Source organism: Drosophila rhopaloa, unplaced genomic scaffold, assembly GCF_018152115.1.
Source record: "Drosophila rhopaloa isolate 14029-0021.01 unplaced genomic scaffold, ASM1815211v1 contig_115, whole genome shotgun sequence".
Classification (NCBI taxonomy): domain Eukaryota; kingdom Metazoa; phylum Arthropoda; class Insecta; order Diptera; family Drosophilidae; genus Drosophila; species Drosophila rhopaloa.
The window spans coordinates 2,866,726-2,891,768 of NW_025334990.1; the positions used below are offsets into that span (position 1 = coordinate 2,866,726).

General features: G+C 40.1%; 4 protein-coding genes across 4 annotated transcripts; 3 read left to right on the forward strand and 1 right to left on the reverse strand.

The window, feature by feature from the left end:
* Positions 1–235: 235 nt before the first annotated feature.
* On the forward strand, positions 236–1,801 carry LOC108042671 (60S ribosomal protein L23). Its single transcript, XM_017121064.2, has 3 exons — positions 236–291; positions 410–621; positions 1,549–1,801. The coding sequence occupies exons 1-3, from the start codon at positions 279–281 to the stop codon at positions 1,744–1,746; spliced, it is 423 nt and encodes a 140-aa protein (XP_016976553.1). The 5' UTR covers positions 236–278; the 3' UTR covers positions 1,747–1,801.
* On the reverse strand, positions 1,767–6,382 carry LOC108042669 (inactivation-no-after-potential D protein). The gene is made up of 9 exons (XM_017121063.2): positions 6,167–6,382; positions 4,084–4,676; positions 3,924–4,014; positions 3,514–3,869; positions 2,832–3,056; positions 2,659–2,770; positions 2,461–2,600; positions 2,108–2,404; positions 1,767–2,045 (listed from the first exon to the last, which is right to left on the reverse strand). Exons 1-9 carry the CDS (start codon positions 6,201–6,203, stop codon positions 1,854–1,856), a joined length of 2,043 nt encoding a protein of 680 aa, XP_016976552.1. The 5' UTR covers positions 6,204–6,382; the 3' UTR covers positions 1,767–1,853.
* Positions 6,383–17,629: 11,247 nt separating this feature from the next.
* LOC108053137 (fork head domain-containing protein FD3) lies at positions 17,630–20,619 on the forward strand. The gene is made up of 2 exons (XM_017135722.2): positions 17,630–18,398; positions 19,104–20,619. Exons 1-2 carry the CDS (start codon positions 18,052–18,054, stop codon positions 20,140–20,142), a joined length of 1,386 nt encoding a protein of 461 aa, XP_016991211.1. The 5' UTR covers positions 17,630–18,051; the 3' UTR covers positions 20,143–20,619.
* A 625-nt stretch (positions 20,620–21,244) lies between these two features.
* Positions 21,245–24,900, forward strand: LOC108053136. The gene is made up of 6 exons (XM_017135721.1): positions 21,245–21,900; positions 21,968–22,161; positions 22,236–22,398; positions 23,488–23,596; positions 23,666–23,847; positions 24,322–24,900. The coding sequence occupies exons 1-6, from the start codon at positions 21,837–21,839 to the stop codon at positions 24,399–24,401; spliced, it is 792 nt and encodes a 263-aa protein (XP_016991210.1). The 5' UTR covers positions 21,245–21,836; the 3' UTR covers positions 24,402–24,900.
* The last annotated feature ends 143 nt before the right edge of the window (positions 24,901–25,043 follow it).

Consider the following 25,043-nt stretch of genomic DNA (forward strand, 5'->3'; position numbering starts at 1 on the left):
TGTTAGCAACATTGCTTGGTTTGAGCCACTGCTAGATTTCTATCCAAGTTCTTCTCCATTCCATACATATTCTTGGTAATATTTAGGTATTGTTTTCGATATTTCGTGGTATATTTTGACGGTAGACCGGCGGTCACACCGTATTTCCCTCCTTTTCGTTTTCGTTTCCGGCGAAGTAAGTAGAAAAAATCTCCACGTTTTTCTTTTTGCTAATAATTCAATCATCTCATTGGCCAACTAGCGAATAATCTTGGAATAACCAGCCCGCGAGCAGAAAAATGTCGAAGAGAGGTAAAAATCCGATTGAAGTGTGCGGTTAAAGCGTGAAATTGCGAGCATGTGACGCCGCCGTGTGTGTGGAGAATGCCGAAGTGCCCAAACTAATTCTCTGTGTTTCCGCTTAATATAGGACGTGGAGGTACCGCGGGAGGCAAGTTCCGCATCTCCCTCGGTTTGCCCGTGGGCGCCGTGATGAACTGTGCCGACAACACCGGAGCCAAGAACCTGTACGTGATCGCCGTGCACGGAATCCGTGGTCGTCTGAACCGTCTGCCCGCCGCTGGCGTCGGTGACATGTTCGTGGCCACCGTGAAGAAGGGAAAGCCCGAGCTCAGGAAGAAGGTGAGTGTGCTTCCGGGGATTTCAAATGGGCAGTTCTATTTCATTCCCTGCTTTTGCTGGTTACCCCCCTCATTTAACAACCTGCTGCTCCCAGTGAACACGTTTTTTTCCTTACTTTGTTTTTGTACGAATTCTTTGAATGAAGTGTTTGTGAAAGAATTAATTATATTTATATTGGCTTTGTAAGCCAACCTAGTTCAGTAATACTTTAAATCACGGGTTTCTCTGGAATTGATTAATTTGTTCTTTATATTACATTTATTGTATTGTGTTTTTGTTTTCCTACAATATAAAATTTGCAGTAAAAATTTCATAGAATTATAAAAATGCATTCATTCATTAAACTTTACCAATACTTCTCTAATATGAAATGCCGGCAAAGATAACATATCGCTTTAGAGCACGTTTTTTCGATTGGTTTTTGTAAAATTTCTTCGACGCAAACTAAACCCTCAATTGTTTATTTTAATGATCATTATTAAGATTATTTAAAATAGGCTAAGTATATATTTAATTTGTTTGCCTAGTACTCGAATAACATATTTCCTCTATTTGTTATATTAACATTTTACGTTCGTCGGTTTTAAACTAAATTTTATTGTTCTTGTTCTTGTTTAGTGTAAATTTACCTGTCTGAAAGTTTAGCTTAAAACCTTTTCTTAGCTTTGATCAAAAATCGTAGGAAAAGAAAATGTCTACTAACGTAAAATAGCAATTATATCCATTGAAGTCTTAAATTAAAGACTTAAAATATGAGTTGATCAAATTAAGAGTATAGTTTATTTAAAACACTACTTTGTCAATATCAGATCTTTCAACTTATCAACGCCTTTCAAATTTCCTGAACCAGTACTTCCCAAATAATATTTTATAAATTCCACTGAAACTTTACTTATTTTACTAATTGTTTCCTTTACATATTTCCAGGTTATGCCGGCCGTGGTGATTAGGCAGCGCAAACCGTTCAGGAGGAGGGACGGGGTGTTTATATACTTCGAAGACAATGCCGGGGTAATAGTGAACAACAAGGGCGAAATGAAGGGCTCGGCCATCACTGGACCCGTGGCCAAGGAATGCGCTGATCTGTGGCCCCGTATCGCATCCAATGCAAGCTCTATAGCCTAAGGAGTTTCCTTTTCAAATAAACCCACAACGGAAAACAGATTGTTTTGAATTAGAATTGTCGGATCTTTTATTGAATGCTGCCCTGCTTCGGTACCGGAGGATCGTCTCTAGGCCTTGGGTGCCTCGGTGCGCAGAGTGGGCTTGGGTCGAGTCACCTCCATCGATATCTTGCCGTTGGCTCCCTTGAACAAGGCATAGCACACCTGGAACGGGAGGCCCTCCAGGGCATCGCCATTGAATTTGGTAATGATATCTCCGCGCTGAAGTTTGTTGTCGATCTCTGGGTACTGGCCTTGTATCTGCGGATGGAAATGTATTTCAGAGATGCACCTTTCTCTGAAAGTCTATGTTATAAACGTACTACTTCTGCGATGGTGCATCCAAGTTCGTTGGGTGAAAGGGAGAGACCCAGCTCCTTGCCCGGCTTCTTCATGAAGTCCACATTAAACTTTTCCAGTTCCGGCGGATCGGCTCGATAGACTGTTAAGTTGACCGTCTTTTCGTACGTGGTGTGGAATAGCTGATGGACCTTTAATGTCGTCATGGTTCCCACGTGGGTTGCTGTACCATTCACATCGCAAATGTGGTCAAAGATCTTCAGGCGCTTGTCAGCAGCCACGACGCCTTCGGGATAAATGTGTGTGATCACACAGCCAGTCTGCCAGGAGAGATTTATGGTATTATTTGTACTTTAACTAGCTGGAGATCGCCCACCGTGACATGGTTGTTCTTGCCGCCGCAGACAATGACGCCAAGCGGCTTCTTCTCCACCTTCAACTCGATGAGTATCTTCTTGTTGGGCTTGATTTCGGCTGTGGCGGGCTCCTGTGGCTTCTCCTCCTCTTTCTTGGCCTCTGTGGGTTATTAGGTTCAAAGTGGTTGGCTGATGAACGTGTTTAATTCAAAGCTTACCCTCCTTCTTTTTCTCCTCCGCCTCCTTGTCCGCTTTTATGGACTCCTCACTCTTGAGAGTCAATAGAATCATAGTCACAACGCCCTCAGCACGTTTTAGCAGTCCAGTTGCCTAAGGTCAAGAAGAAATGGCTTGCAAACAAATCGTCTGGTTCGTTTTTGTTAATAGTCACATCATCATAGTTCGATTCCAGGGTAACATCTTGATTCACGGCCAGCAACATATCACCCACTTTCACGCCCGCCAACTCGGCATTCGATCCCTCCCTCAGATCCGAGATGAAGATGCCGTTGCCCACTTCGGCGTGCTTTCCATAGATTACCATGATTCCTAGGAAACCCTCCTTGCGCACTTGCACTGTGCGCGCCTTCGGGAACTGGTCGAAGATGAACTTGGTCTGTCAAAAGATAGAGAACACATGATCGTATTTTAACTTTTAGGTCACCCTTGTTCTAAAAGACTCATAAGTTAGGAACATATCAATAGTATTCCAATTAGAATATTAACTTATGTAGTGATCATCCCTTTCATTGATATTTATTTTTGTGATTTTTATTTTCTTAATAAATGTTAAACAAAAAGAGTCTATGCTCTAACCCTTAAGAAAACTTGTTATGACCCTAATAAAATGGATCAATCTTATCAATGAGTAATATATTGCTTGGGATGTCTTCTGTAGCTAGTTTAGTTCCATTTACTTGTGACTAAATTGTTTTGTTATCGCTCTTAAAATAAGTTCTACGAATTATTTAGCTGAAATTGCTCTATTTATATTTTGTTAAGGAACAAATTTAGATTTTGTGCAGTAAAAAAACAAATTGTTTACTATTGAACATTAAGTTGCAATAACATACCTCATCAGATGAGGAGGGGAACTTCTTGATGGGCTTTACGCACATGCCCTCATCGTTGGGTTTGCGCCGCGAGGTGATCAGTACCAGCTTATCTCCATCCACATTCTTGAACACAGCAGAGGCGTTCAAGTGGCAGCGATTCTTCAGCACGTTGCCGTTGACCTCGACGATCTCGTCACCCGGTTTGACATCCACACTGGCCAACACTCCATTTGGATCCACACCGGCTACAAAGCAGGCCATCTTCTGGCGGTCCTTGTGCCCAGCGAGAGCGATTCCTAAAGGCTTGCTGGCGTCCCTCTGGACCTCGATCCTTCGGAGGTCCTTCATCATGTTGTACCGCTTATTGATCTTAGCTGCGATGGGTTCCAGAGCTGTGATTAAGATTTAATGGCTGGGGGGACCCTTACCCATCGTGTAGCCAAAGTCATCCTCCTGTTCCTTGTCCCGATCCTTCTCCTGCTTGTTGAGCTTGCAGTTACCAGCCGAGGCGCGATCAATCTTAAAGGGGTGATTTAAAAACACGGATATTTGAAAACCTTTGCGGCCAAAGTATCAGCGTTTACCCACCTCAAAGCCCGACTCCGTGCGAATGCGACCGGTCATGTCTCGGGTGTCCTCGTCATCCTCATCAGCGTAGTTACTATGTTTTTGTCGCATTGAGGCCGTGAATGTGGTGTTTCGTTTCTGCATCGTTTGCTGCCGGTTCATGCCACCCGTTCCTTGGCCCATTCCCTGGCCCTGACCCTGACCTTGACCCATTCCCATTCCCTGACCTCCGCCGGCATTGTTGTTGGGGGTCTGCTCCTGGTTGAACTTGTTTTTGGCCTGCATGTAGCCATTGCTTCGCGGATCTGCCTTTGCCTGTTGCTCATCGCTCTTGTCGAAGGTCTGAATCTCCAGGTCGATCTTGAAGTCGGCCTCCTTGATGAGATCGATGACCGCCTGTTCGGTTGAGTTACGGACATCCTTTCCATTAAGCGAGAGGATACGATCGCCCACCTTTAAGCGACCACACAGGTGCGCCGGACTTTCGGGCACAATGCCCTTGATGAAAATACCGGTGGTCTTTGTGTTCGGCGAATCCTTAACCTCACCTCGCACTATGCAAATGCCAAAGGACTTTTTGCCCGTCTTGTCCAGGGTCACCATGTGAATAAGCTCTGCGAAAAGTTTATATTTTAAAGAAATCAGAATTATGGAGGCTATGTAGTATATTTGTTTCTATGTTATCAGAAAACTGTTTTTCCAAAAATTAGTAACGAAGACTTATCATAGAAGCATTAAAATATGTTTGTCCTTTATTCCAATTTTTAGGGAATTTATAGTAAAACATGGTAATTTTTTGTGGAAAAAATATTTGGTAAAACTTAGTTACTTTATGTACTTTTTGGAAAAAATCAATTTTGCGAATGGGTCATTAAATAATTAATTCCACTGTTTTCTAAGTTCACTGAAAAAGAATATTGAATTATGAAAAAAGTTGAATAAAACTATTATGGTAAAAAATGATAATCGATAATTATAATTTTTTTATTTTTAATTGTTTTAAATTATAAACTATTCGATGTTTAAATTAAATTTTTTTTTTTTCGATCCATAACGATCCATAAATATGTCTGATTTTTATAAAAGTAGTGTCGAAATTCTTAAATCGTTAATCGTTTTCCCGATTGTTTTTATGGGACCCGATTAGTAAGACGATCCGGCTTGTTCCGATTAATATACTACCCATAAAATACTATTTTATTTCTAAAATTGCTAAAAAATACAGAACCTTGATGTGAAGAAACAACAAATTTAAATTTTATTTCCCTTATTCTCCCGATTATTCTCATGGTCGAATCGTCCTATTCAGATTTAAATAGTTTCTGTTTCAGAAAGAAGACTTTTTCCAAAAGTTTTATCCAAATAGCTTTAAAACTGAGAAACTAGTTTGCGTAGGAACGGACAAACGGACAGACGGGCGGACAGTCGGACATGGCTGGATCGAATCGTCTGTTGATGCTGATTTAGAATATATATACCTTATAGGGTCGTGCTGTTTACTGTGTTGCAAACTTTTAACAAAAAATTTAAACTTTCTAAATGCATTCCTTAAGATTATCTGAAAAATTGTACTCCTAATTATAATGGCTTCATTCTTGCTAACTGTGTTGCTACCCATTCTATTTTGAGTATGATATTTATGAGTCCTTTGTTGAAGTTGTGCCATTCTACTATGAAGAATTCGCGGTTTATTGTATCATTGTGCGGCGATTTCTTGTCATGTTAAGCCATTCTTCGCGAATTATTGAACGTTTGTGTTAAGTTTCCTAAACTAAAAATAAAAAAGAACACAACCGCGAATTCTATGTTCATGTTCCTTAAGCACAACCAAAAAAATATAAAATCAAAATCTCTAGAGTGTATTAAAAATTAATTGAGTTGGACGGTGGAACATGTATAAGTAGAAAATCTTTTTATATAATAGATTCATTAAATAAATAGAATATCTTTTCGGAATCTCAAAAATTCAAATTAATAACCACGAATTAATCTTTCTATAGCACATAAAACCCCTACAGGGTGGCCCCACCAAGGTCAAGTTCCCCCTGGATTTGCTGCAAATTTGATTAGCAGTTGGTCATGAAACCACTCAATGGACACTGACCACCAGCGGCGCCCGGATTTCCCAGGAACTGAACCATCCTCGCTGGTTGGGATCGACTGCTTTGTAATCCAATCCAAACTCGCGACTCACTGTCCGGACATTAAACGCACCAAATTAATTTTAAGCAATGTCTATAATAACTTAAGTTTTATTATTAATTAGTCGTGAATATTCCGCGTTGGCAGCGCCCGATTTGAGTCCATTGAAAAGTGCGCCTAAACTGATTTTACAATTAGCGGGCGAACATTCTTGCTAACTGACTTAGTGGCCATTCTATTTTGAGTATGATTTTCGTATCGATTACACTGGTCTGCATAATTTGCCCCAGAACAAAGAAAACAAACTAGTCATTATATATTTACACGCCAATAAAAAATGATTCTAATAAAAAATTAAATTAAAATTGTATTTAAAAACGCGTTTTAATGATGCTCATACGTAAGAATGATGCCCATAATGCTATTTCTGTAAAAAAAATAACAACTGATATTATATGAAGAATTAACCCGTAACCAGATACTTTTTCTTTTATCAAATTTTATACATAAATATTAATTTTTATATTTGTTGAATTAAGTTCAAGCATAAAAATATTTTTTTGTATGCTACAGTGCTATCGATTTGGCGGAGGTGCTTCCACTGCATTGAGTAACTTTCACTGTCTGTTATGACACCACTCACATAATATATAGCTTTCCCAAGACGGTCATAATATGGGTTACAATCGCGAACATAGAGCCGAGAAAGAAAAATCAGTCAAGAGACTTTATTGCCCATATTAATTTGTTTATACGATTTGACCAATACTGAACTCAACACTCCGATAGAAGAAACCCGACAAGTGTTGACCAGCAATGCCCATCGATTTTATCTTTTTCCTTCATTGCACTTACAACTAAATAACATATGTCATACACTTACCTTTGCAACAAATTTGGTTGACATTTTACATTTAAAATGTTTGAAAATGTACCTTAAAAGTGGCACAAATTTATAGGGGCTTAAACATATGTATCTGTAAATGATTTGTAACATTTTAACAAGCTAAAATTAAATTTCAAAACTTTAAAACGTTTTAAAAGAAGAAACAATATTAAAGTACAAAATGATACTCTAGCTGAAAGAACACAAATTCTCACTAACCAACTTTGATCTCGAGTTTTGCAAACAAAACAATTTCTATGTATATAAAAAAACAGGTTGCCAACATATAGAATATTGAATTAATAATCAAGTCGGTTTCGTATAATAAAGAATCCATTTTCAAATAACTGCAATGGTATTTAAATTTCAGATTTCCAAAGTTACATTTTCTTCCTTTTGTGCTTGAAATTACAATATATTATTTAGGATAAGATATTGGTAAGTAATTATACCAGGCAAATAATCAACATTTTGTGTCCCAACAAGTATGCAACATTTTTTGATGAATTTTTTTAAATTGTGCTTTTACAAGGATTCATTTGAAGTTTAGCAAAAGACAAAGCTAAAGGTAATCAAATAAAAGTTTCAGGGTTTCAAGTGGCGAATGAATTTAATTTGTCTGCCAAGCTTAAATTCATAATCAAGATTTGCATTTTAATGCCTTTGCCAGAGGAGGCGGAAAAAAAGAAAATGGGGAAGCGAATAGAAAAGGGGGGAAAAGGAAGATGGCTATGCAAACATTTCCATTAAATGCTCGAACGAAATGAAACGAAAGGAGGAAGGCTAAGGCAGCTCCAAAGGAAAACTAGAGTAAACACATGCTCAAAGGCGGGGGGGAAATTGGGGGCAGGACGAGTGAAACTGGAAAATGGCCACCAGAACGGGGAGGTGGAACGTCAACGACTGCGAAACGATGTTGGAAATTAATTTCATAATAAAAAAGCGTAAGGAAACCCATTTGATAAAACAATTTCCTTTTTGCCTCCCAACAGTCATGTTTTGTTAGTAAAGTAAATTCAAAAGAGAGCAGAGCGAAAATATGGCAATGAGCTTAACTCTCCTTTACCTCCCCCTTCCGTTTCGTCCCTTTGCAGCCTCTGCCGCTGCTTGCGCCTCTGCTCGCAGGACACCGCCTCTCCGATTGGCTCTCTGGCCGCAGCCACGCCCCCTGCAATGGCTGCTGTCTGCGGTGTCCTTTTCAGATGTCCCTCTCTCACTCTCTCTTTGTCGTAATGCAGAAGCTGCTCTGCTGCGTCGCAGTCGGCGCATGGTTGTTGCGAGGATTTAGTTAACTGAAGTGATTTTCTACTGTTTGCTGTCGCACACACACACACACACTGGCAGGCTCTTATGTAAGTGGCCACACGTGCATGTATGTGTGGGCGAATCCGTTGTTGACTTGTTCTCGTGTTGTACTTACATGCAGTTATATCAAATTGCTAATAATCGTTTAGCAGGCACTTCAGACTGCGTCCTGGAAATGAATAAAAATTACAGTTTTCTGCGCAAAAACACTTGAGGCAATGGTTCGGATTTGGATTAATATGGAAATTGTTCGGGTCCCGGGGACGGCGACGGGTGCGGGGACTGGGCAAATCACAAAACCACAAAACTCAAGTGAGAAAGTATTACCTAGCACCGGGGTAAGCCCCCTTCTATCACCGGTCGTAGGAGAATTGTTGGTAAAATTAATTGAAAGCTCTTTTAAAGTCAACATTTTTTCTCATACTTCGTCATCTTCTCTACGTTTAATTTTAGTTTTAGGGAGCTAGACCCATTAATTGATATAAATAGAATGATTTGATTTGATTTTGATATGATCGCAAAATGGTTTTGTATAGTTTTCAAAATTGGTCATTTTGAAATAATTTTTTACCCGAAAAATCATATTTAAGTACTCTTAATTATAATTCTGACTATTTATTTTAAATGAAAATGTAAGTAATCGAATTTATTTTAAATTCAAAATATAATTCGGATCGGACAGAATCGTAGAACTACATAAATAAGCTGCCATAGGAGAAATTAATTTAAAAAATGAAACATTTTTTTTAAACATACATATATACTCCAATACTGGACTAATATTGAAATCAGTTTGTGAACATCGAAACTCTATATAAACGATCGAAAAATGTATATGATAATGTATCAAATATATACACATTAAAATCAAAAATGATGTTGTTTTTATATTACTAGGATCGACTTGGCTGCTAATGCTGATTAGGAATATATTTACTTTTTATGATCGGAAGCGATTCATTTAGCTAAATAACAATTTTAAAATAATTCTTCTGCATATTATTAGTCATGTAATACGAGACTATATTTGACCAGAAATTTCATAGTTAAATTAAGTTTATTTCCTGTGGACAAATGTTACTAACGTTGTAATAGTGAGCAGATCATCTCTAAGATGCATAACTAACTGAATTCTCATGTATTTTGAAACTTAAACTTATAATCGACATTGAGAGGCGCAACAGGCGTTCTCTCCTCGTTAAGATACACAAAACAAAAAGGGGCATCCGACGGGAGAGGCAAACCAACTGAATATTCTCACGACATTTAAGGACATCTACAAACAATTACGCCCGTACATGTGTACTCAGCTCGAGTTCGAACTCCGAACTTCCAACTCGGCCGGAATGACGCACGGAATGCCCGCAGGGGGAGGGGATTATAGATATTTGTGTTTACTACGGCTGTACATATAATGTCCTCATAACTTTTAGTACATGAACGTGATAGAGCAAATAATGGTGCCCACATGGCCGCCAGGACTTCGTTCACTTGCATCTGAGATCCGGGAACGGGATTTACGGGATTATGCGCGCCGCCCAACATTAAAACTCAATTTGAATGACAACGCGTGAGCAAATAATTGTCCTTTTGCGACCCGCCAGTGTCCTCGGTCTTCACTTGAAAGTTTGCTCTCCACACGGTAGTAAGTTATTCAAATATTGAGTTTTTCAACTCGCTCGAAGCGGGCGAACCACCCTCCGATCCGATCCGTGGATGTGCGCAGGGTCGCCGAAGGATTCCTCCTCCTCGGGCTCGAAATTTCATTCGCTTCCCTTTGTTTGAGTTGGGCTCGGTTCACTCCTCTAAATACATTTGATTTGTTTACCATGGCCTGAGGCCGAGCCGGAGATCTTAAGCTGCATGTAAATGCGTTAAATTAAATTTCAAACGCTTGTACTCCAGCTGAAGGACAATGACAATCAAATGGCTGAATGGGTGCTTTCGCCTGGGCAGGATTGAGTGGGTAGTGGCTGACGATTTTGATTTAGTGCTCATCCGGCTGGCGACCTAATGCGATTATGGGAATAAAGATTTGCCGGCTCCATATGGAGACAGGCCAGGGTAAAAGAAAAGACGAAAAAGAAAAGCTTTTTTTTTGGGCCGCGAAGGCATAAAATTGTTTTAAAAGATTTTTTCTGAAATCTCTGCAGCTATAAAATGCTTAGTTATTAACGAACATTTAATTCTACAAATATTTAGATGGCTTTTTTTATACCGATAAGTTGATATTATCTAATCCACAACGATTTCAAAGTGATCTGTAATTCGAAGACATTACAAAAATAGTCGATGTGAAAATAACCTATAGGTTTACTATAGTAAATCGGACGTGATTAAATTGTTTTTCAACAAGATCAACAACTTATTCCATATCATATTTTATACTTAATTTATTTTATAAACAACATGATGATAAAACATGTTTTATATATGCATATCAGCCCTGTCATGTTTATTTTAATTTCTTCTATAATAGATAAAGGTTCTTGTGCATATTAATTTTACAACCGAAAATAAATGTTTAATTCGCATTTTATTGTTTTATTTTTAACTTTAAAGACTCACGATCTTATTTAGAATGAAATTAGCCAAACATACTCTATGAAATATATATAAAATCGTCTAGTTTTCGGGTCACTCATTCTATTTCCCCAGCCCTACAGCTCCTGGCCAAGATGATTGCACATTCAATATTGTTGATTTTGGACACTGATAGCCCTCGACACCATTGCGCACGTGTTCGCACTTCGCGGTCCTTCGGCCACGTGTTAACTTGTTTGTGATATCCTCATCAGTGCAGGCAAATATTTATTGTTCGAATTTTATTTGCAGCGCAAATTGGTAATATCTACGGCCAGCATCCGTCGAAAGTTGGGAGTCGGGAGTCGCCGTGTCCATATCCGGGCATTGTGTCCTCTATTTTCTTTTCATTTGTCGCCATGTCGCCCACATTGCTTTGATCTAACAAATTGATTTACACTAACGATTATTTAATGAAATTCCAAAAGCGGCACTCCTCTTTTCCACCCTCAAACGATGTCCTGGCCGGAAGTGTGAATTACCCGACACCCAGTCCTACAAAGGACGCATCCACGTGGCACACGTGCCCACTGACAACTTATTAGGCGTGTCTTGCACCATTCTTCAATTTCCCTTTCACAACTTGTCACTGTTTGATTCATTTTGGTTTGATTTTAATTTGTTTCGCTCTAAAGTTGGTCGGTGTGATATGTTATTCCTTTTGTGGATTGTTGTCAAGCTTACGGTTGAGCAACTAATAAACATATCCCACGATTTTAAGGACAGTTACTGAAATCAGCTAGCACTGAATGATTGCTCATACGCCCTGTTGACATACAAATTCTCCCACTGGTTCATATTAATAATGAAAGAAAGCAAACTTTTAAAGGCCAAAGTTTATATACCCTTGCAGCAATTACAAAAATTAAATATTCTAAATTTCGATTTTGATGCTTAAAAGCAATGAAGCAATGAAATTTTTCGATCGTATGGCAGCTATATAATATAGTCGTCCGATTTTTTTAAAAGTATAGCCTTCATTTTGAAAATATTAAAAATTACTATAAATCCGAGTATATGGGTATATGGTATGAAACAACGAATTTATAATATTATTTTCCCGATTATTCCTTGTTGATGCTGATCAAGAATATATATACTTATACGGTCGGAAATGTTATTTTTACCCTTGAAAAGATACATATTTTTGACGCGAAGTATTATTTATTATTATTTTTTTGAAGATAAGCTTGTTTATTAACACACATAGCCTTTAAAACCCCATATTTTTTTCCGTTAAAAAACCAGTGGCAGATGTTCAGAAACCCCAAAGATTTAATTTAGCTTAAATACAATGATGAGTTAAATCATTCCAAACAATTTAAAGAAAATCCCTTCTCATTTTGACTTCATAATCCTCGAAACCAAAACAAATAAACGATTATCTTTCACGGCTTGTGCGTGACCACGATGAAAAGGGGAAAACCCGGGAAGGCAGCGGATCAGTACCCGATATAGTTATTACCAACTGTCCAAATTGCCGCCACGCCCCAACAGTTAAGAGAGCAAAAGGCAAAGGGGGAAACCAATCCCGTATTCAGAGAGTTTTGCTTTCGTGGCATACGGACAAGTGACAATCATCCCACTTAATTGAATTCTGCGCTGCATAATAAATCAACTTAATGCGATCCAAGTACCCAGTTGAGTTCCTCGACGATGCAGAGCAATTCAAAATGGAGAAAAAACGCGGGGATAGGGGGGTGATGGGCGGAAGTCCTTGGGCTGCGGTTATAGGTGGCTCAGGCAGTTCCAGCAGCAAATAAACAACAATAACACACTCAACCAGCGATGCCCACTTTTCCACATTTCCACCCGCCCAGTAATTTCCACACTTGTGCTGACACATTGAAAGGGCTTTGGGTTTTATTTATGAATTGAGAAATTGACATCCTGAGTGCGGGGAGGGGAGTGGGTTGCTGAGGAGGCTTAGGCACACGGTTCTCGATTTTTATTGCCGCCAAACAAGAGGCTTAGGCAAAGGCATCAGCACCACCACCACAGCCATCATCATCATCCGAATCCACATCAAATGAACAAAACTGAATGAAATGAGCCACGAAACATTGGTGTGTGGCACTTGCTGTTTGTCCCAACCCTCTGAAAAAAAAAACCGGGATAAATCGAGCGTGAAATATTCCAGCTCGTTCATGAGGATTGGGATTCGGAGGGGAGGGAGGATGGTAAATCCATTGTTGTGCTTGCCACTTGTTGGCAGGTTGGAGATCCTGAAACAAAATTTGCGGCTGCAGTTGTGCAATTCGCTCGGTGCCTGCTGTGATTTTTCCCATTGTCCTGGCAGTCCTGGGGTGGTTTGCTCGCTGATTCTCGACGTCCTTGTCCATCAAATTGAGCGTCACTCAAGTATTCAAGTGCCTGTATGTGTATCTCTCACGACCGGAGTCCTGCCTTGTTTTCTGCGCTTCAGATACTTCAAAGATTTAATAATGACATATAAGAAGTGAAGCTATTAAACCTGCCATCCCTCGGCCCGAACTTCTTATACGGCCTCAAGTGTTTGCCTTTGCCATCTAGCAGGTGCCACCGTGCATCGATCCAGGATGCGGCTTCTCCTGCACAAATTAGTGGGAGCTCTCATTTCATTGATGTACACTTGGGAAAAGTTAAATAATTTTGTTTATAAGGAAAGTAATACTCAATTTGGCGATTAAATAAAAGATTTTTTGTAAGATGCAGATCGATTTACATTCCTAAAAATTGCTTTCACGTATAGCAAATATTATAAATAAGTCTTATGCTAAACTTACTATTTGATTACCATGATATTATTGATTTTTAAATATAATTTTTTTAATTTGCATACATTATTAAATATTCTTTGTTAGTTGGTGTCAAATATTGATTTTTATAAAAGTTGCATTTGCATTTAGACAAAAAAAAAGTTATAAAATCAATCAATTGAACAAACAAAATTCTCCAAACAAAAATGGTTTTTTTAATTATTCGAAAAAAACTAGAATTATTAATAATTTAGAAAAATCTTTTTAACTGAAATACCGTGGTCACCTTAAACAAAACAACTAAAAACGTGTACACAATACTACTTTGAAGTAAGATACAACTAAATACATATACCATATGCTACCTAAAAATGGCACCTTTGTGGTAAATTCAATCGTCGATACCGTAAAGAATGCACCAAAAGTGCCGACTTTTCAAAAATCGCTTGATTCTAGATAAATTGTTGTTAGAGTAAACAAGGCTAAAAAAAAGAGCAAATTGACTTAATTTTTAATTATTTCGTAAGGATTAGGAGAGCCATTTCTGTCTGCACAGAAATTCACGGCTTCTGGGCGTTATTGTAAAGTGGACTTGGCCAACTTTTTAATAAACTTGGGCAGCGGTCTATCACAAGAATCTGCATGCTTATTTCCTACTCTATAGCTTTGAAGATCTCGTCATTCATACATGCAGACAGAGGGCCATGGGTAGCATAACTAGACTTTTGATCCCGATCAAGATTATATAGATTTGATAGGTTCGTAAACGCTTCGTTCTATCTGTTTTTAAAGAATTGTTCCAAATATTTGAACACAAAAATGTAGAAATACTGCAAATATTTATGCAATTTGACTTATTTAAATATATATTTAGTTAATAATTTAAGATATGCTTCTGAATATTATTTCCTCAGTGCAGCGCTTCGAAGGCGGGACATCGTTTGGGGCTGGCAACTGTCGCCTTTGTTTGGGTCGAAATAAGTGATTGTCCTTGCCGAATCCTTGCAGTCAAAGCAATTCAAGTGTCAAATCTTTTATTTGCCTTTTGCAGATTTCGCAATAAAAATTTGTATTGTCAAAAGTCTGCGCTCATCCAAGCCAAAGACCAATCCCAAATCCGAATCCGTAGTCAGAGCACCACCCTCCCCGTTTCAGCGCTCCGCTTCATCCGCTTGGCATATCCTTTGGTCGTTTGTTTGTGTGCAATAAATTTGCTGACAAAAGAGGGATTATTGCTGGATCATGCCGCTGTTGCTGCAGCTCAGTATGAGTACGGAGGATATATTTTCATAGACCTGAAGCTGGAGCTGAGCAGGATGTGCTCCTGGTGGCTGGTTCCTGTCAGCGTGCATTCCTCGGCGTTATTGTTTGGCCATAAGTTAATTGTTCCCCTGCGAAAGCTTGAATGCACCACATCCTTACGCTCAACTGGCCGCCAGAGTCCTTCGTCCGGACTCATGCTGTGCTTAAGCGCTGATTAACCGTAGTCTGACAGGGGACATGGATACGGCTATGACCACGGATTGGCGAATTGGGGGAGTGGAGGTGCGCATAGTTGGAAACGTTTAATTACCATGGAAACTATTGAGCATCCGGATAAGTAATGAAAAGTGGATTGAAAGAGCAAATATTTTTGATATATAGAATCTTCTGAGGGGATTAAGTGGGCAGATGAGAAGAGAAAAATGGCACAATGACTGGTGAGAATCGATAGATTATCCTCGACATTATAAAAAATGTATAAAAAACGGATCATATCTTTGATACTTAAAACGATTATAAGTGGTATTGTTTGTCTGAAAAATTACTATTGTTAATCGCACCAGTTCATATAAATTAAAAATAAATTTTAAAAACTTACTGTACTCTTGATCAATTTAAAAAATTCATAATATCTAATTGTTAATTTAAATTTGTATTTTTTTGGTATCATAATGTCACCCCCATATTTATTACTAGATAAACTGTTATAAACAAAGTATTTCTAGAATTCACTTAAAATATCTGAAATGAAGTTTTATAAAAATGAAAATAATTTTTCATCTTTAATTGAGTTTAATATGAAAATTCTAACATTCTTACCATTTTTTTTATAGAAAGAAGAGTTAATACTAGAAATATAACTAACATCCACTGCGCTTAAATATATTACTGACCATTAGGCAGAAACGAGTTACCTGATAATATATTTCTATATTTTCTGTGTGCTCGGGGGAAGTTGATTACATTTTCAGCTGAACTACTTCGGTTAAAAGCCATAAAATTTTCTGTTTGCTCATAAAAAAGACAAAGGAAAGTCGCAATAAATTTTCCGCATCTAAATTGCTCGTCGGACAGATCCGAAAAGTCCCCATATATGTATCCCCTCCTATTTATCCCCCTTGCCAACACTACTAAGCCGGGATAAAGATACATACCGAATGCCGATGCCACGCCCCTAAAAATCTGGCCAAAAAATCATTGATTCGTAAGTGTAACAGTGTGGAAAAGGGGACGACGGTATTGGGGATTGGGGTGGCAAAGCTAAAATAGAATAATGAAAACGATGCCAAGAGTGAAAGAAGCGATATCAATATTGTCCTGGATGCGAAGATGGCGGCCATTATTGTGTTTGTGTCTGTTCTCGTGTCTATGTGTGAGTGTGTGTCTTTGTGTGGGTAACTTCCGCAGAACTGGAAAACTAATTTGAACAAAGTACAACAAATAAAAGTGACTACTGAATGTTTAATTTGAAAAGGGAAGGCTCCAAACACTGAATGCCGAACAACAGCAACAACAACAGCAATGTCTAACAACTGGAGAACAAAAACAGCGAAAATGAAAAAGAGAAATAATACAAAACTCACTTGGATACAAGTACAAATGCAGCAAACACATGTACACTATACCCCTTACCCTTTCTCGCTTTTGTATCCCCTTTGTGTTTAGAGGATGTTGGCAAAAATGGCGCATTCAATTCCCTCTCACTCTAACATCCAAAAAGTACACAGAAAAGAAAACAAATCATATAAATGTTTGATATGGAAGACAAATTTTTGCACGAAAGATTGCCACTTGGTTAGGTCCAATGGATGTTAATTTTTTCAGCTTAATAAGCAGGTTTCAAAGAGGATTTTATTTCCACGAGATGGTCTCAATCTTCAGCATTATTTGATTTTACTTAGCAATAGCTAGCTTAATTCGCTGCGCACTAGTTGGGAATTATTGGGCCGCAGAAGCAAAAAATTCTCAATATCGAATTTGATTATTTATCTTTATCCATTGTCTGATATCTGGTCCAAAACTAAGTTTTCTTTCTGTGCATAGGGAGAGAAAGCAGGAATGAGAATGCGAAACCGAGAGAAACCAAGAAACGTCGACATACGGTTAGAAAAACATTCGCACATAAAAATGCTAACATTTGAAGCATAACATTTGGGGCGGGGAAGGGAGAAAAAGAGGGAGCGGAATAAAGTGGGGGAGAGGGGAAGGACGCCTGCCTCCATGTGGCTGACATAATGAAACATTATTAAGAGCCACGACGTCAAAGCGGCAAAAGGTATCTAAATTTGCGCAAAATGTTTATCCCCCCCACCCCGCGAGTTTGGCTTCTGCAGTCGCTGCCAATTTGCCGTCGCTTGGAGAGGAAAACACAAATATCACATTTACAGGAGGCACTCCACCATTTTGTGCCACACAAATGCAGTGCGAAAGAGTGGGATGGCAAGAGCGAGGGCGCCATAGATTGGTTCGGAGGATATCGTCCCATCCCCCGCCAGAAAGAGAGGCCTGGCTGCGCTCTCTTTCTCTCTCTCTCTGCCCAGATGCTGCCTGCGTCGACGGCGACGTTGGCAGTAGAATCACAGTTATTCGAGATACGAAAACACAGCAGCGGCGACACAAAAGCTCAGGGAAACGTCGGCGGCAGCGGCAATGGCAGCGGTTTTTCATAAATAAATGTTTGAGTTATGTAGAAAAACATTTTGGGCGAGAGGATTTTCGTTTTCGTTGCGATTCAGTTAACATTTGGCCAGCGGATTCCGCCTTCAACGGACACGACGACGGACGCGCTAGCCAACTTTCCACTCCACTGCTGGCCATATGTACAGTTATCCCCAGGACCCAAGCGGAAACGGTGACAGTGAACGGTTAACGGTGAAGGATAACAGTAGCGGAAGCGAAAAATTCAAGTTTAAATGCCAGTGCAAATGCCAAGTGAAGCTAGTGAAGAAACGCCAAAACGAACACAGTTCCTGAGCAAAATAGTCAAACCAAAAATAACAGTGTTGCGTCCTCTAATAAATTAAGTAAATCCAGTACTTCAACTCAAACAGACTACAGTGATTCCCTGCAAACATGCACACCAGCACGGATCCCATGCACACTCTGCACGACAGTGTCTCCCTTTCGCCGCCGCTGCTCAAGAGCTCTAGAGGCGGCTCCTCCGTCGGCGGTGGAATAGGATGCAGTGCATCTTCGCGAGCCGCCGCCGCAGATGCCATGTCCATGGGGTGCGACGACAGCGACATTGAGCCGTCGGCCATCGGAGGAAGTGGTGCCGGCGGCGGAGACGGCTCCGGATCCAGCGGCGGTCCGCTGGTGAAGCCACCTTACTCCTACATCGCCCTCATCACCATGGCCATTCTGCAGTCGCCACATAAGAAGCTCACGCTCAGCGGGATCTGTGACTTCATCATGTCGCGGTAAGTGATCCCTAAAATCCTTTATCTCTTGGTTACAAAGTTTTGCATTAAGGTTGCCTAGCCGTTGTGACTTATAAAATTTAATGGGCCACAATATATTTATATATGATTTAGATCTTATGATTTATTTGAATAAAATATAGTTTATTGTAAACTACCTGGTTTTTTCTTAGACTTTGTTTTATATTCGAAAATTATTATTCCATTTGCAAGATTAATTGTCTAAACACTGTAAGCTTTAAAAATTAGACTTCAGGATTGCACATATGCAATGTTATAAAACTTATTTGTTGATTTTTTGCCAACAAAAATGACATTAAACGGAGATAATACTAATTTTGCAAGTTAAATACATTCAAAAGCTTAAACGGAAACAAGTCTGGCAGTAAACATGGAATATCAACTCCTCTTTATGGTTAAAAACATATGGTCTGGGATAAATAAACGTAAAATTGAAAATAAGTGAAGCCCTGTCTAGGCAGAATTGAAGATTTAATAATATTTATAAAGAATTTTAAAGACTAATGACAACTGTTAGGAAAGTTTTTCCCAAGGCGTTCGGCGTCGGCGTTAATATTCAGTTTTCGGACTTAACAAATATATATTTGGTTAGTTTGGTTGGGACTATTTCAATACAAACATCTCAAAATAATACTATGCATAAATGAAGAAGAAATTTTAATTATTTATTTAATTTATTTGTAGATTTCCTTACTACAAGGATAAATTTCCAGCCTGGCAGAACTCGATCCGGCACAATCTCAGCCTAAACGACTGCTTCATAAAGGTGCCCCGTGAGCCTGGAAATCCGGGCAAAGGCAACTTCTGGACGCTGGACCCGCTGGCGGAGGACATGTTCGATAACGGGAGCTTCCTGCGGCGCCGCAAGCGCTACAAACGAGCTCCCACCATGCAACGCTTCTCCTTTCCGGCGGTTTTCGGGACACTATCTCCCTTTTGGATCCGTAAACCCGTGCCACTCGTTCCGGTGCACTTCAATGTGCCTAACTTCAATGGAAGCAGGGATTTCGATGTGGTCCACAACCCAGCGGATGTCTTTGATTCAGCTCTAAGGGCGGATAAGAAGTTTAACTTCTTTGCAAATGCGGAGGCTTCATTTTACCAGGGAAGTCAGTCGGGTGACAAATTCGACCGACTGCCCTTCATCAATCGCGGACGAGGCGTGGATGCTCTGGATGCACTGCCGCATAGCAGTGGCTCCGGCGGTGGAGGAGGAGGAGGATCCGAGGGCAGCCGCGCCACCAAGTACAAAAGCCCCTACGCCTTCGATGTGGCGACTGTGGCCAGTGCTGCGGGAATTTCCAGTCACAGGGATTACGCACATCGGGTTTCGGGCGGTGGTTACATGGATCTCAATGTGTACAACGACGATGCGGACACAGAGGCAGATGCGGAAGCCGAGGGAGATGACGACTCCTGCGAGGACAAGATCGACGTGGAGAGCGGCAATGAGCAGGAGGACTCACACATCTCGGATTCGGTGGATAGCGCCTGTACGAATCGCCTGGATGCACCGCCGGATGCACTGATCTTTGAGCCTGCGGAGGCATCCAACAGCTCGCCACCGGGAATGGGAATCGGCTCCAGTCCAAGGAGACGGTTCGAAAGTGAGCCGCTGGTCCTGAGGACCAGCAAGCAGACCAGCGCCAAGGACTTCCGCATCGAGACGCTGATTGGCCACCACCTGCATCACCGCGCCAGCCAGGAGGAGGCCAGCGACTAGGTGGGATTCGACCAACCCATCCGGAGCTTCCCCCAAAACCGATTGGCTTGTGTACAGTCCATCGAACGGTGATTTCAGTTTCGATCTAAGCACGTTTTAACACTCCACCCCCACAAATCCAATCCGAGCAGCAAGTAGTGATCAGTAGGTGTATCTGTAGGATGTAGGAGCCAGCACTCGAGTTTTTAAATGCGACCAAATCAAAGCCAACGCTATAGTTGCCAGTCCACTTACGTACTTTACATATATATCGGCGCGTATATCTATGTAAATCTGATGCATTGCACATTTATAGCATACTTTTAACGTGAATTCTAGAGATCTAGATCCTAGGCCTATATCTACCATACAAGTACTATTCATGTGTAAGTGTGCGTGTGTGTGCGTGTAACTGTAACACATCCAAGCAAGAGGAACACTATTAACTATAAATTAGACTAAGATTTTTGCTGATGTTATTGAAAATTGAATAAACAACAACATAACAATAGTTTACAATGATTAGGAAGGATGTTCCATGAAAAGCGATATTAATTAAATGGTAAGTACTTCTTTAAGGTAAATTTTATTGGTTGTGAGATTGTTAAAGGTAATGCTACTTTTTTAAACCAATTTTTGACAGAAAAAAGAAAAACACGATAAATTTTTTCTCAATTTATTCGGTGTTAATATATAAAAAACCTTAGATATAAGGGTTATTTTACAAATCTGTATAAATTAAATAACAATTGTAAAGGTGTTTTGCAGTATGGAAAAGTTATGTTAATTTTAAAAGACTACATTTTTAAGTTGAATTTATGTTTAGTTTTTATGTTCTTAGTTAGTTATAATTTATTTAATTCGGAAAATATATATTTTAATTTTTCTTGTGTGACAAAAAAGCTCTTGATTTTTAAATCTGGCGCCCAAAAGCCAAAAAAGACATAGCAACGGTGCTTGGAAATCAGTTCAGCTCTAGCGCCTGCGCACTGGACGCCACTCAGCTGATATGGCGCAAGTCGAAGAGGCCGATGAAGGACAGCTCTACCAAAAAAGCTCGACTCTCGGGACGCGTCAAAGTCTTCCAGTGTTAAAACATTAAAAGCTGCGCCTGGAAGCGGGACAACAGAGTGCCGTAGAAGATACCAACACTAACTATTGGTATCCGAACGGCAGAACTCACGCGCTACGCCGAGAGTACGAACTCCTTTTTGGCACAGTTCGCCCCCGCGGACTAAAGTTGCAAGGACCCCACAGCACACACTATCGCACGTATATATATGGCTGCAAAAAGTCGATTTTTCGCTAACAAAAAGTGCTGTATGTGGGCAAAACTTTAAATGGCCCGGGTCATAAAAGGAGATTGCAATAGTTGCAACTGGCAGCGCGAGATGTCCTGCCACTCCGCCACGGAGATGCTGCTGCCCAGGTGCTGAGTTCATCGAGGCGAGAAAAGTTTTGTACCAGTCAGTGCCCGTATCCTAAAAAGAAAAACCATCCCCCTGCTGCTGCTGTGATGAGATTGGTGATAATGAGTGCGAGCAAAGGCCCCCATGTCTCCATTTAAGCCCGTAAAAACAACGATAAGCATTTACGTCCAACCAACCAGATAAGTATTAAGAGCCACGCACCACGGAGACGGTTGAATTAGCCTCAGCGAACCGGAGGAGCAGGACCCGGAGTTTCCGGACCAGGTCGCAAAGAAGACAGTCCACATGGCGGGCTGGCGAGGACGGGGTCTGTGTGCGACGCTGCTGGCGGTGCTGACGCTACTCTCGGGTGAGCTCTTCCCAGAAATAGGCCGATGGGACCCCAAAGTTATCCCCTATCCGTATTCCCCCCGCAGTCACCCACTCCGTGCGCATCACCAACCTGCGGGTGCCGCGCACCTACACGCTGTTGCGTGACCACGAACCCGATCCTCTGGTCCTCGACTGTGAGGTGGAGATCGGGCCGCGGGAGCAGGGATTCGTCCTCAAGTGGCTGTTCAACAACCACTCCATCTACCAATGGATACCCTCGGTCAAGGGGTTCGCCATGGTGAGTCACTCAGGGGGCAGCAAATTAATTAACATTAATCGAGTGGTGTCTTTGTCTTGTTCTTGCGATTGTAGGGCTTCATGAAGTCGAAGATAGACACCAAAATATTCACTATGGAGGGCAGTCCCGGTGTTATATCGATAAAGAATCCCGACTGGAACATGACGGGGGAGTATACGTGTGCGGTGCAGACCTTCGAGTCTACGGATAAGCGGAGTGCCCGCTTGCAAATAATCGGTGGGTGTCACGACCGCAGCTAAAAGGATCGGCGGTGAAAGATGTGCGGCGAAGGGTGGGAGATTGGGGAGGGTGAGAGGTCTAAGGTGGTGGCTCTGGCGGGTGACCTGCCCACCGGCTCACCTACCCACCTGCCTACCTAACCACCTGCCCACTTGCCCTCCCCCATCTTGACTTGGGCCCGTGTGTTTGCATAGGTGTTTGGGTCGGTGTTTACACAGGGAGACAAAATTATGATTTATGTACTCTAAAGCCATTTACAAAAGTCAAGAAAGCATTGCATAAAAAAGCTCTCTTTTATTATTTTTCACCATTAGCCTGTTGATACAGTTAAGCTTCTTTCTTTTTTAAGTTTTGTTGGGTCACCCGTTTTTATATCCTTAAAAGGCAGTCTAATGACTTATCTGATAGTACTTAAAGCTTACAATACAAACGACTAGAAGTTAGTATTACCTTGTAACTTAAACTAAACTTAAATATTGCCAGTATTGGTTATTTCTCACCTAATTCCTTTTGATTGCACATCATCCCTATATATAGTATAGAAAAATCAGTGTGTTATCTTCATAAATGAAAGATGATTTTTTTTCTTTCAACAACATTTAAAGCTAGCACAACTTTACTTTTCCATGAAATTCAACCATCAGACACTTCAAGAATTGCAAGTCCGTAAACTATACCATATCACACATCCATAGCTAAACATTTATTTATTTTGGTTTATAAGTAAGGAATCACGCTGTGAGATAGTTTTCGATGTTGTTTCAGGTGTTGTAGGTCAATTGCTCATGTTTAGCTTATCGAGTTAAGGCATGCTCAATTAAGTTAAATCCTTTCGAGCCGGGGGTTGACTCTTTTCTTCCGGTGCAGGTGTGTTGGGCCCTGTCTGTTGGGCACGTGTGATTCGCTTTCATATTTGCATGCGTGTCATGTGGCAGTCTCTGCGGTGTCCGGAACCGCCGCTTGTTTGCGCTGTTTTGTGCTTTTCTTTGGTACACGGTTTTGTTTTGTTTTGTTTCGTTGTTTAGTTTGACACTTGATTAATTCTCACGACCTTTTGTTTTTTGGCTCCTGTCTGCCGGCTCATAGTTCCTGAGTCGGATTTCATGCTGGAAGCGCGGATGAGCGGCTCGCGTCTGGATGTGGACGTAATGTGTGCAGTCCAGCACGTCTTTCCGCAGCCCATGCTGTCGGTCATGTAAGATGAGCACGGCCATTGTGGCTGGTGAAATTGAATAACCCCAGGATTTCATCTTTCCATCCGCAGGTTTGACACCCACATACTGGACTCGGTGCTGACTCAGTTGGACCAGGACCCCAGTGGCCTCTACAGCATGACCGTACGCACCCGCATTCCTAGAGATCAACTCGAGTCCCCCACCCCGATCACCTGTGCGTTCATTTTGATTGGTACCAACTACACCAAGCGCCGGGAGACTATTTTCTATGGTAAGTTCAGGATAGCAGGGGCTGCAGAACATAAGTTATTTATGTTATTTGTAATTATCTAAATAACTTATTATCCGTGCATCAACGAAATAATCATTTTAAGGATTCCGACTTGTCGTTATAAAAGTTCTTGCCTACTAAAAATTAAGTTACAATTTCAAATATTTATAAATGTATAGGGTCATTATCACGCTTAATATAACCAGTAAACATATCGTTTATTATTAAATTTGTCAGAAAATGTATACAAAAAGTTTTAAACTCACAATATTTTTATGTGTATAAAATTTGTTGCCTTCTTTATTTTAATAAATTATAACTAGCATTGGGGCCTCCGTTTTCATAAAATATAACAAGGTCAAGTCTGCCAATTATGATCTCCTTTAAAAAAATCTATAGCCCTGTTTTATAGATAAATGTATTTTATAAAATCATCCAGATTGACTAAATTTGTGGTATTTAATCTATTCACAGATAAGGCCTCAACTATACAACGCAAATGGACAACGGTCGCCGTAGTCATGTCCATCGCATCCTTAGCTCTAAGCAGTTAGTTTGGTAGTGTCCTTTGATGTAGGCTACATTTGTCTTTAAGTTTGGTCTAGAAACTTTGATAATCTTTAATTTTTAATAGACTTTTAACGGATAAACGTAATTTTTTGCGGTATTTTTAAAAAAGCGCTTATTTTGTACATGCATGTAATTGTAAGGATAACAAAATACAAAACAAAAACAAACACCACAATGCGTAAGCAAACGAACCCATAAAACAAGAACAAAAAGACAACAGTAACTCACATAACAAGAAATTCTTGTATTCATATATTTACCACATAAATAAAATATATATTATAGTTATATATAATGTATAGGTCTAATTGAGTACAGAAACGCTAATAAAACAAAAAATGAAACATTAAAAGTGCATTAAACCAACCGCCTTCGTCGTTGTTTTTCTTTGCTAATAAATTAAAATTTTAAAATTGTATTTTTATTGTAAAATTACGAAATCAAGCCTGAATTCAATTACGTAATAAATAAATCATAGCAGGACCAATTGTTGTAGTTTTCTGGCATTCTGGGTTGATTCAAATGAGATAAGTTCAAAACAACTTATTTTGTACAGCAAAGACTTGGATTTTTGGATTCGAATAACAATTCAATAAATAATGTGTTTTTATATCGGTCCACAGTCA